The 12062-nt window shown below is 39.7% G+C and overlaps 1 protein-coding gene across 1 annotated transcript in view; it reads left to right on the top strand.

The window, feature by feature from the left end:
• Positions 1 to 12062, top strand: part of LOC120569501 (titin-like) — a 276128-nt gene that overhangs the window by 98803 nt on the left and 165263 nt on the right. The window contains 14 exon segments of the mRNA XM_039817355.1: positions 272 to 331; positions 568 to 639; positions 1668 to 1745; positions 2451 to 2642; positions 3854 to 3943; positions 4145 to 4225; positions 4370 to 4459; positions 7864 to 7947; positions 8174 to 8263; positions 8428 to 8502; positions 8660 to 8722; positions 9630 to 9665; positions 9860 to 10950; positions 11091 to 11304. Of these exon segments, the coding sequence (XP_039673289.1) occupies positions 272 to 331; positions 568 to 639; positions 1668 to 1745; positions 2451 to 2642; positions 3854 to 3943; positions 4145 to 4225; positions 4370 to 4459; positions 7864 to 7947; positions 8174 to 8263; positions 8428 to 8502; positions 8660 to 8722; positions 9630 to 9665; positions 9860 to 10950; positions 11091 to 11304 (2316 nt within the window).

The following is a 12062-nucleotide window of genomic DNA, read 5'->3' as shown; positions in this document are numbered from 1 at the left end:
ATAAATAAATCAATAGAATATTAAATAAAATTTTGACTTTAATGTCCGAATTTTCTGGCCTTTATCTCACCATTCCCTGATTTTCATTTGCACATTGTACCATTAAAGTCTGAAATGTAGATGTAAAGTTTAGGTTGTAGTATAAAGTTTGAGATAAAAGTCTGACTCATAACTCAAATGATTGTTAAACATAATCCTCTTCTGCACAAAGCTGAAGTGTTTGAACCGAGATCTCTAAGAGCTGACGATCCCTTCATGATCTGATCCATAGCTTTCAAAAGTCTGACCGTTGAAGAAGAGACAGTTTCTGTTCGCTTCTCCTCCGTCACAGGTATCCAACGTCTTCTGTCTTATCAAACAACTCATCCACGTAAAAACTGTCTCCACGCTGTGTGTTGTCCTTTAAATGTCTCTCTGTTGTGTCGGTCCACTGTCCGTCTCCATGTTTCTTCATTAACGGTTGATTATTTTGCAGTAAAATCTTCATCTCCGCCTTAATAACCATTGGATAGTTGAAGACGTGCGGCAGTCTTTACATGTCAGCTTCTTTTTGTCCTTCCTCACCAGAAGAGAGAGAAGCCGTTGAAGAAATAGTAGAGAGGACTCAGAAAGTGGAGATGAGACAACAAGTCCCTGAAGGTATAAACGCTTTTTGGCTGTCCCACAAAGCTTGTGGCTGTAAGCAAGGGCGTAGATTTTGTTTCAACATTGGGGGAGGGGGGGCACATTATAACCGAGGGGTCTGGGAACCTCCCCCATACAATATTGAGTGTCAAACACTTAATTTCCTGCAACAATTTGTGCCTTTTCTGCATCAATTTATGGTGCAAATGTCTTTATTTATATATTGTTCAAAACTTTCTGCGGCCGCATTTGGGGATGTTTTTTCTTTAGGAATAATGTTCATCTCAACAACAAATATGTTGTAAATCTACATGAATATATCTTTATTTTCTTATTCCTGTTATGTTATTTAACCCCCCGATGTAGAACATGTAGTCTTGATTTCCGTTCATGTTTTGAGCCCCCTGAACAGTTATTTTTACCTGTTTTTGGGGAGTTGGTTGTCTGTCATATTTTAAGGGGGAATACATCTAATCTGATCTACTAAATCTACCTCTTCTCAAATATTTGGGGGGGCATACCCACTCCACCCTCCTCCCCCCCCTACCCGCTGAAATCTACGCCTATGATTGTAATGTAACAAAAAATCTGTGAGCCGCCATTTAATGTTTGTTTCGACTTTTAACACTTCGCGCTGCTTTATCGAAGCTTCTCTTTCTCCAAAGTTGTAGACCATCTTTTAGTTTTGTGTGTCTTTTACTTCCTGTTTTGTTCCTGTCTTTCTTAATCATGTGTCCTGTCTTCTACGTATGTTCTTATTTCTCTTACACTCTTATTAACCCTCACTAGAGCTTACGAAGCAGAAAGTAGAGAGTGGTAGAGTTTGGCCGTCATAGTTTGAATGTAACGGTCCAGTCAAAGTTCTCTTCATGTACGTCTTTCTGTCTCATTTGTGTTTTATTTGTTCATTCTTTAAACCTTTCTTGCTTCAGTCACGTTGTTTGTTGCTTTTCTTCAGTTATTTCTCTTAAAATGATGAAAAGATTCTTGATGTTAGCATTTATCGTGGTCAGAAAACTGAACTCCGTGATAATATTTTAAAGTACCGGAAGCAAGGAAGACGCAGCCTGAGGTAACTGTCACAGCTCCGGCTCGGCGAGAGGAACCTCCGGCGCCAGAAGGTAATATTCATAAAAAGGTTATTTATTACTGGTTGATTTTTGTCTTTGTTTGTGATCTTTATCGGCTCACATTCTTAAAACTTAATATAAAACATCCAGCATCATAAAATGTTCAATTTCATGACATTATTTTGTCATTTTTCACATATTTTATATTGAAACAGCAGTTTGTATATGCACTAAATACATATTCATATATAAGAAATTGTTTCTGTAAAATGTACAATACTATCGCACCATTTTAGCATTCAAAATCCTGATCCTAATCTTTATATCTGTAAAGATGTTAACATATATTCAGTATTTATACATACTGTATTTATTTATTCATGTACAAGTACTTGTTTTTGAACATTACACAGCAAATTCAAAAATCTTACCATGAAATTTGAACATTTTACATTTTGGGTGATGGTAAATTCTGACAATCCTGTCCTCAGTATCTTTATCAAATAAAACTCTGAAGATGAACTTCAGATGAAGGTTTTGTCTTCCTGTCTGTATAACTTCATGTTGTCTTAAGTGTCTCAGCTAAACTCAGCATTCTTACGATGCGTAAAGAGCATTGCATTCTTTGCTTTTGTCTGTTATTTATGTCTATTTATGGTTTGTGAGTTATATTGTCCTTTTACCTCTTCTTTGAACTCTTAAAGCTGTGTGTGTTCTGTGTTGACTCACAGTATTATTTCTCTGTTAACCACGAAGAAACTTCAGTTTACACCAAACCAGAACCTGAACAACAGGAAGTGACCAAAAAGGTCACTCCTGAACCTTTTCAACCAAAGCCTTCACCCGAGCCCAAAGTGGCACCTCAGAAACCGGCGGCGCCTGAGCCAAAAACGCCCAAAATGAAGCCTGAAGCAGCGAAGAAAAAACCAGAAGCCCCTGAAGCGAGAGGTAAAGTAGTTCAATTAGAAAGGCATTGTGTTATACAGTATGTCTGTCTTGTTTTGTTTTATAGTGTGTTTGAATAACTTCACAAACACACTTAAATTGGCCTTGTGGTGTAACCCTAACAATAGCCCTCTCCAGGGAACTTTGAACATAGATAACTTAGTTGAAATAAAGGGGAATATCAGGCCAAGAATCTGAGGACATTAAGAAAGGGTCATTAAGTACCATTAAGCAAAAGCCAGGTCAGGCAGACTTTGGTCTGGACGATAAGCAACTTTTTACAACGTTTGCATGCAAGGCGGTCTCTGAGACCAAAACATGTGACGTAAATGTCTTTGTGTAGGATGATTGTTGGACACTTAACTCTAAAACTGAGTCAGAAAAGTTATCCTGGATTTCTTCTAGAGCAGAGATCTTCAAAGAGGGGTCTGGGACCCCTAGGGGGTCCTCAGAGTCACTGCTGGGGGGGCCTCCAAAATTATTGTTAATTTCTGAAAAGTCTAAAATTAAAATGTCTTAACAGAATCCAACATATTATTAGCAAATAGAAATCCCCACTGATGATAGGCTAACTGGCCTATAGGTAAGGTAGTCACTAAGGTAGCCATCCACAGATACAGATCATCTTAAGGATTCACTGTGATACATGTATGTTTAACATTAAAAGATGATTTATGAAATCATACCAACAATTATTATTTGAATAGCTTAGTATTCTATGCAACAAAAGGTATGTATAAAGGGTTTAGGCCACCATACACGTTATTGTTGGCCCAGTTTAATATGCAACTTAATTTTATACAATATATGTAGTTGGGGGTCCCTGCTCCATCTCCATTTAGTTAAGGGGTCCTTGGTTAAAAAAACGTTGAACACCCCTGTTCTAGAGAATAAAAACCACAAATCTCCTAACCTCTTTTTAAATGTCTTTGTGCTACAACAGTTTCATGTTGCTGTGGTTTTCACAAATAACTCTTTAACACGTTCTTGTAAATCTTGAATGTTCTTCAGTGCTAACCTCTTTAAAACAACATTGTCTAACGTTTTTGGAGTTGACAGCACATGAGTGTTTGGATACAGCCCTCAACAAACTAACTCTAGAAATGATATCATAGCTGTAGTGTATTAATAATGAAGCTCACACCTAGTTTCATACAATAACCTTATGATGAATGGAAAGTAAAAATGGAAAACCTTTCGAATGTTCTCCAAAGTGCCAGCTGTAGCCAAACCAGAGGAAGTCGTAGCTCAGCCAATCGCTGCCAAAATGACTCCCCCAAAGACTGAAGATAGTTTACCAAAAGGTACTGGAAAGAAGGTGTCTGCACCCATCTTTGAACTCTTAATGTGTTGTCATGTCTTTCTGTAATACAAACCAGTCCATGTTGTGTATTTTAAATCTCAGATCACGTGTTCTGTAGTAGCACTCGTTAGAGTGGACCTTAACGTTGAAGCCTTATTGGTTACCTGAGGTTGCTGAACATATATATAATGTTCTTTTAAAGCAGCAGAACGACCAAAGCCTGAAGAACTTGTTCATCAAGCCAAGGTTACTCCCTCAACACCCGAATTTCTTCCAGCTAAAGGTATTGTTACTTGTCTTCAAATCTTCAGTTGCCCTACCTCTCATATCTTCCTTCAGACTTTAAATTCACTCTTTAAGAGTGTAATTTCTGATTCCACAATAGCCCTGGGCCTGTTGGTTAAACAATACATAATGTTCTCTTAAGTGCAAGATGTTCCCAGACCAGAGAGACCTGTAGTTCAACCGTTGACGCCACAGCTTACTCCAACAAAAGCTGAAGCTGTTCCAACTAAAGGTACTGCAAAGATGCTCTTAAAAGGTTTCTTGGTTGTTCTGTTTCTCATGTTTTAAGTTTGTTTAATTTGATCAATTGATCTGCTTCTAAGTATCACATGGAAAGAAATATCTTTGAGCATGCTAAGCACTCGTTAGAGTGTGACTTGCACTTTTCAAAATATGTTTAACAAGATAATAATCTTGTATGTAAATATTCTTTAAAGTTGTCTCAGAACTGAAGATATCTGAAACTCAAGGAAAACCGCATCTGCTGGCTGGTAAACCTGAGCCAGAAGCACAGAGATCTGTCTTTGAAACAAAACAGGAGGAACCGAAGGTCCCAGAAAAAATGAAGACTGTTCTGGAAGAGACAAAGAAGGTTGCTGAGGTGCCAAAGAAGGTTCAAGAAACACCAAAAAGGGTGCAAGAAGAACCCAAGAAAGTACTAGAAGAAACACATAGGGTTCAAGATGAACCAAAGAAGGTTGTGGAAGAAACACAGAGGGTTCCTGAAGCACCAAAGAAGGTTCAAGACAAACCAAAGAAAGTTGTGGAAGAACGAAAGATTGTTCCTGAAGCACCAAAGAAGGTTCAAGACGAACCCAAGAAAGTTGTGGAAGAACGAAAGATTGTTCCTGAAGCACCAAAGAAGGTTCAAGATGAACCCAAGAAGGTTGTGGAAGAACGAAAGATTGTTCCTGAAGCACCAAAGAAGGTTCAAGACGAACCCAAGAAAGTTGTGGAAGAACGAAAGATTGCTCCTGAAGCACCAAAGAAGGTTCAAGACGAACCCAAGAAAGTTGTGGAAGAACGAAAAATTGTTCCTGAAGCACGAAAGAAGGTTCAAGACGAACCCAAGAAGTTTGTGGAAGAACGAAAGATCGTTTCCGAAGCCCCAAAGGCGGTTCCCAAAGTGGTTACTGAACCACCGGTCAAGCTGGAGAAAACTCCAGAGGCTCCAAAATTAGTAACAGAGGAACCAGTGCTGCGTGGCCGAGCACCACCACAACATTTGGAAAAACCAAAGCAAATGCCACAGGCTAAAAAGCCTCAGCAACAAGGTAGATAAGTCTGAACATCTTATTAACTAATCCTTACTCATCTTGATCTTTTAACTCACACCTGAAGTTAATTCTTCAAATTTCTGTCCTGATGTCTGTGCTGTCATGTGTGTTGACTGATCTCGAGGCTGGTACACATCTCAAAAGTATACCTAAACTTACCAATGTTTCATTCTACTTTTTTAGAAAGTCAGCACAAATTATCACTTACTTGTAGTATGACTAATTGCTTTTATTTGTCCGTGAAACCAGATGAGGTTATTCCTTCTGGAAAAGTATTAGTCCATTCAAAGTCTAAAGAAGCTCCACAGCAGAGAGGTAGTGATTCATAATACTTACAGTTTAGTTGTAAAATGAGGCACACAGTAGAATATATATCCCACTGAAATCTGTGTTTCTTTGTCTTGATGGTTTTTGTCTTGTGTTTTCCTCTTGGCCACCGCTCCATGGTGCAAATCTTCAATCTTGGGTGATATCTTATAAATGACTCCAGTTCCCCCAAAGACTGATCTGACGCAAACAACAGAAGTGCTTGAAGACAGCAGGGAGTCATCTGTAAAAAGGGGTTTTGGAGAGAGGATTTCTCTGGCAGAAGAAGTTGGACACAGACAAGAGAGAGTCAAAAAGTATGAAACGGAAGTTCCAATCAGGGAGTCAATTATGGAAGAAGAAAGCACATTGAAAAGGGAGATAAGACAACAAATGGTTGTTGCAGAGGATGAGGTTTCTACGTGGTACCGTGGAGGTCAGCAGGTCGAACATACTCAGCCAGACATTGAGCCAGCATACACAGAATATGAGCCCGAAAAACTGGAGGATACTGAAGCACATGATGAAGAAGACTCTCCAGGGGACAAAGCAGTGGACCGGAAAGAAGAAATGTCTTTGAGGTCGGTCTCTCCACCTCTGAAGAAAGCTGACCTTCCATCAGAAAGAGACGTCTCCCATCCACCTGAAATGACTCGTCCTATGAAGAAAGAAGTTCCTCCATCTGACACTGAATTCACATCCCAAAAAGAGCTACTCGCCTACAAGAAAACCCCTCAAGAAAAGAAACTTGTAATAGCTGACATTCCTTCAACTTATAATGAGCAGAAAGACGTGTCTGAATCACTTGTGTTGGTACATCGTAAAGAAATTGATGAAGAAACTGGGCCTCCAATGGAGTATTTTGTTAAACCTAAAATCTCTGCATCTAAAGAAATTGCTGCACCAAAGAAGCCAAGAGTATTGAAAGAAGTCACTCTTTTCAAGAAAGCGGACTCTGTCGAAATGGAAGAAGTTCCAGCTGAAAGAGCCATGCCTCTTACATCTGAACAAGACTTACCCCAAATTCTTTCAAAAACCACCCTTTCTCATCCTATGACAACACTTACTCCCAAAAAAGAAGTAATAATCCCTACAAAGATGGAGTCTTCAAGGGAAGAAATCACAAAAACTCCCAAAGATGTGGGAAAAATGTATCTTAAAGACATTGTACCTTTGGAGAAACCAACTCCTGTGTCGGCAGAAGTGTCCTTTGCAGAACAACTTGTCCCAACAAGATCTATACCTGCAAGTAAAGAAGTGTCACTTCCAGTTCCAGCTCGAATTCCTTCACCTGAGAAAACAGTCTTGCTTGGTGAAGACATTTCACCACCAAAAGATACTGTTCTGCCTACAGAGAAGACCTCTCCAAAACTTCCCAAAGCTGTTGTCGCTCCTGAAGAAGTCACTCTACCCAAGAAACCTATGACGAAAGCCAAGGTAGCTCCAACTAAAAAATCTCAAGTTCCATCACACAAGCAACCTCTTGTCCCTGAAGAAGAAACACTTCCTTCCAAAAAACCTGCTTCTCTGGCAGAAAGAATTATCACCCCTAAGGTGGATTCTTCTGAAGAAGCGACAACCGCTGTAACTAAACCTCCACCAACAAGGGAAGATGACAAGAAAGCAAAGAAGGGAACACAGGAGATTGAACAACAAACTCTTCAGAAAGGTATTCTTTCTTATTTGAGCCGCATAGGCTCACGATCGTCATAAGATCAACCCCTCTTTAAAGAGCTTAACATCTCATATTTATTTTACTTACACATCTTCCAATATGGTCTTGAATAACAAGAAAAGATGCTACACATTTTACACTAATCGTTACAATCAGCCGTCTTCGTCCATTGTCTTTGTAACATGTTTTTATGTCACTACTCTACAAGGTACGCCATGTACTAAGGAAACTTTCTTGGTCTATTAACATCTTTCATTGAAATTCTTTCCCATCTCCAATCTTGTCACTTCTTCCAATTTATATATTGTTGTTAATAAGTCTTGTTTGACCATGTTGTTGTGTGTTGGGTCTTGATCTTGGCATCTTGTATTCCCAAAGTATCTCCCCCAGAGGAGAAGAAACCATCTGCACCTGCACCAAAGCCTTCACCTCCTCCTGCAGAGAAAGTTCCTCCTCTTGCAGGTAGTTTTTCACTTGGGTTTGTATGTTGTTGTAAACTAAATGTATGTCTTTTTATTTTCTTTGCTGCCTGATCAAAAGAGATCCTCATGATTTTCTCTTTGGTCGATTGCAGTTCCACTTGCTGTCTGTGTCCTCAGTCTTATCTTGCATTGTTTTAGTACAACGGTCCGTCTTGATTGACCATGTTGTTGTCTCGGTCGTGATCTTGGCATCTTGTATTTTAAAGTGTCTCGTCCAGAGGAGAAGAAACCATCTGCACCAGCAGCAAAGCCTTCAGCTCCTGTTGCTCCTGCAGCCAAAGTCGCTCTTCCTGAAGGTAGTTTTTTGACTTTGTTTTGTCTCCTCTGTTTATGTTGTATGTGTTTTGTCTGGTTCTGTTTTTGTTTCTCCATGTGCAATTTCCTTCACTCTTAACTTCTTTAATCTGTCCTCTGTCTGTTTTAATGTCTTGTGTGACCTTTGGTATCTTGTGCTCCTAAGTGTCTCCTCGAGAGGAAAAGAAACCGTCTCCACCAACACCAAAGCCTCCAGCTGAAAAAGTGGTACCTCCTACAGGTAGTTTCTTCTGTTTGTCATATACGTTGTTTAACTTGTTTGTCCTGCCTCAAAGAAATCTGTTGGTCTGAATTCTTAAATTGTGTCTGTTTTGTTTGAGTATCTGTCAGTTCACAACATCTTTGCCAGTGATTTAATCAAGTTGGCATTCTTGTAGCTCAAGTTGCAACGGTGGAGAAGAAACCATCTCCTGTATCAGAGACAATCTCTCCGCCTGAAGGTAACATGTCTTCTGTAGCTTTCATTTATGTTTGTCTCTTGCTTTGAATGGTTTCTTATGTGACAACTTCAGTCTTCATACAAAGCGATCAGAGCTTTGGTTTAAGAAATGCATTCATGTAGACTGGGTAAACCCAGCCCAATCTGCCAGCGATTTGATTTCGCCCTGCAGCTCAGGCTGGAAACCTGTACGTTTATCTATCCTGCTTCCGTTACAATTTTGAGGGGACCAATCACAAATTGGCTTATCCACCTGGCACGCTATTGGCGGGTTTAACACAATGACAATAGAGAAGCAACCAAGCAGCTTCTTGTTTACATTCGGCCACCGAAGCGCAGCAACCCATTGATGCCGCTTTCGCTGCTACATCACCCGGCTTGTTGGTCTGATTGGTTGAAGGACTATCCAATTGGTACAGAGTCATTTGAACTATGCCTGGTGATCACGCCTCTTGTGCAGTAGAAAATACAGAGCAGACTCCCCAGACTAATGTTCAATCTTAAAAGATTGAGCTTGGTCTGGTGATAGCCAGACTAGCATTCATGTCTAAATCTGTCTAAATCTGTTTGTGTGAGGTTAAGATAAACTGAAATCCATTTTACATTTTCTAATCCATATATTTCATATTAACAGTTTCTGATGAATGAGGCCAAATAACCTTCAAACTGGCTTTTTCTCTTGGTGCATCTGGAGTTACCTTAGTGTAACTTGGTACACATGCAATGACGAAACAACTTGTGAACACCTGATAAAGTCATTGCATTCATAGCTCACTTCAAGACCAACGTATTCTGGAAACAGAAAACCAATGCATGCCACACACTCAGGTGTCTGTCTCAAAAAACGTTTTTGTTTGTTATCGTTTGCATTGTGTGTACTTATATTGTTCTTATTAAAATTATTCCAGACAAGGAACCAGTTTCAGCACCTGGACCAACTAAAGGTATACCAAATATTAGCTTCTTGATTTTTAAATTTTAGTTATTCCCTCAAAAACACCACAGATATCTCTTGCTTTTCCTTTGCATGTTTAAGTGGTGTGTGAGTCCTGTGTTGCAAAAGTGTCAGATGAATTGTTCCTGTGTCCTGTGTCTCTATGTGAAAGTTATAAATTATGTTTTACTGCCTCAACCACAGTTCCACCTCTTAAGCAAAAGGGTAAGATCCCAGTTCAGGAGGCAAAAACCCCTGAATCGCCAAAGCTGAAGAGTAAGTTCCCAAGAGTTCCCAAAGAGAAGGAACCAGAAGCAGAGGTTGTTAAGCTGAAGAAGGTTCCAGTGAAACCTCCCGAGCCTGACAAACAAGTCGTAACTCATAAAGCAGAAGTGACGAGGCATCAAGATCAAGAACTAACGGTTCATGGACTTCATGACAGAGAAGATCGAGAGGTGATAACGCTCGGAAGAACTGAACGAATCTTCACTGCAGAGGAGGAAACGGCTCAGTTGGGCTATTTTGAGGAAGCTGAAAAGATTGCAGTTGTACAGAAAACAGAGAAAGAAGGATGGACAAGAACACCAAAACCACAGAAAGAGGAAGAACCTGATGTGCCAAATGTAGATAAAAAGAAAAAAACGAAATTGCCTAAGGCAGATGAGCAGAAAGACTCAGTTAAACTAAAACCGTTTGAAAAATCAGGCAAACCAGAGGAAGAATCGCAAAAGATCCAACTAAAAAAGGTGCCAACTAAGCCTAAAGAACCTGAGAAAGAAATCATAACTCATAAAGTTGAAGTGACGAGGCATTACGATACAGAAGCGATGGTTGAAAAGCTTCGCGATAGAGAGGATCGAGAGGTACTACCACACGGAAGAACTGAACGAGTCTTTGCTGCAGCTGAAAAGGCAACTGAACTCGGTCAAATGGAGGAACCTGAAAAGTTGGAGGCAGAAGATGAGAAATCAAGATGGATAAGAACCCCTAAGGCGCCAAAAGATGAAGAACCTGAGCCAGATTTAACTAAAAAGAAAATAAAGAAATTGCCAAAGAAAGACGAAGAGCAAGAGCAGGTCATGTTGAAGCCTTTCAACAAAGTAGCCAAGCCTGAAGAAAAGCCAGATAAAGCATCCGAGGAAGAGAAACCAAAGCCTGTGGACACAAAGGTACCCAGTCGAACTCCAAGAGTTGAAACTCCAAGAGAGCCAACGGAACAGCAGCTTAGGAAAGTTGAAAAGACTGCAACACCTAAAAAAGAAGATGAGAAACCTCAGAAGAAAGAGGAACCAGCTGTTTCACCAAAGAAGCCCAGCCCACAAAAAAAAAAAAAAAAAAAAAAAAACAAAAAAAAAAATAACCTAAAAAAAAAAAAAAAAAAAAAAGACTGGGTAAAGACAAGGTAGATGAAGAAAAGCCCCTTAAACCTATCGAGCAACTGAAGAAGGTTGAGCTAAAGAAGACGCCTTCACCAAAAGTTGATAAGCAGAAACCGAAAGAACTGGAGCATATCCCTGTTGAGAAGAAGCCAAGTGCTGAACAGATTCCCAAAACTGTTTCACCAAAAGACTCTATTGAAGCTGTTACACTGAAAAAGGTCCCCAAGAAGCCAGCGTCACCAGATGAGGCTTCCCAACTTGCGAAGCCTGGTAAAGGGCGGATCCCCGTGGTGAAGGAGGTTTCTCCTGGAGCCGTGCAGATGAAGAAGGTACCCACGCAGCAAGAGGAGGAGGTGTTCGAAGAGGAGGCTGAAGAAAAGAAAAAAAAAAAAAAAAAAAAAAAAAAAAAAAAACCCCCACAAAAAAAAAAAAAAAAAAAAAAAAAAAAAAAAAAAAAAAAAAAAAAAAAAAAAAAAAAAAAAAAAAAAAAAAAAAAAAAAAAAAAAAAAAAAAACACAAAAAAAAAAAAAAACACAACCAAAAAAAAAAAAAAAAAAGGAAAGGAAAGAAAAAAAAAAGGGGGGGGGGGGGAGGGGGGGGGGGGGGGGGGGGGGGGGGGGGAGGGGGAAGGAGAGGGCGGGCCCCCCCACCTCATCACATCCTTTTTAACAGAGATGTTCCAATACCATTCTTTTCTTTACCGATTCCGATACCTGATCTTACATATCGTTATACCGAGTACCATTCTGATACCAGTGCGTATAAAGTATAATTTTCATTTTATCTTGTTTGACAGTCAATCATAACGAAAAAACAACCTAAATAAAGTACTTTAAAGTAGATTTTTTCGGGCTAAATGTTGTGGTATCGCATAGGTGCAGTGACTCGTGTACTTGCTGATACCGATACTAGCTTTTTAGGCAGTTCTAGGCCAGTTCTTGGTCGGTATCGGAACAGCTCACTTGATTTCATTTGTTCATCTAGAGCTCATGTGTTCATTTGTCCGTCTGTTCCTCTGTTTATTCACA

Source organism: Perca fluviatilis, chromosome 12 (genome assembly GCF_010015445.1).
Source record: "Perca fluviatilis chromosome 12, GENO_Pfluv_1.0, whole genome shotgun sequence".
NCBI classification, from domain to species: Eukaryota; Metazoa; Chordata; class Actinopteri; order Perciformes; family Percidae; genus Perca; species Perca fluviatilis.
Note: the sequence above shows the minus strand (reverse complement) of the source record. Positions and strands in the feature narration are given on the sequence as shown.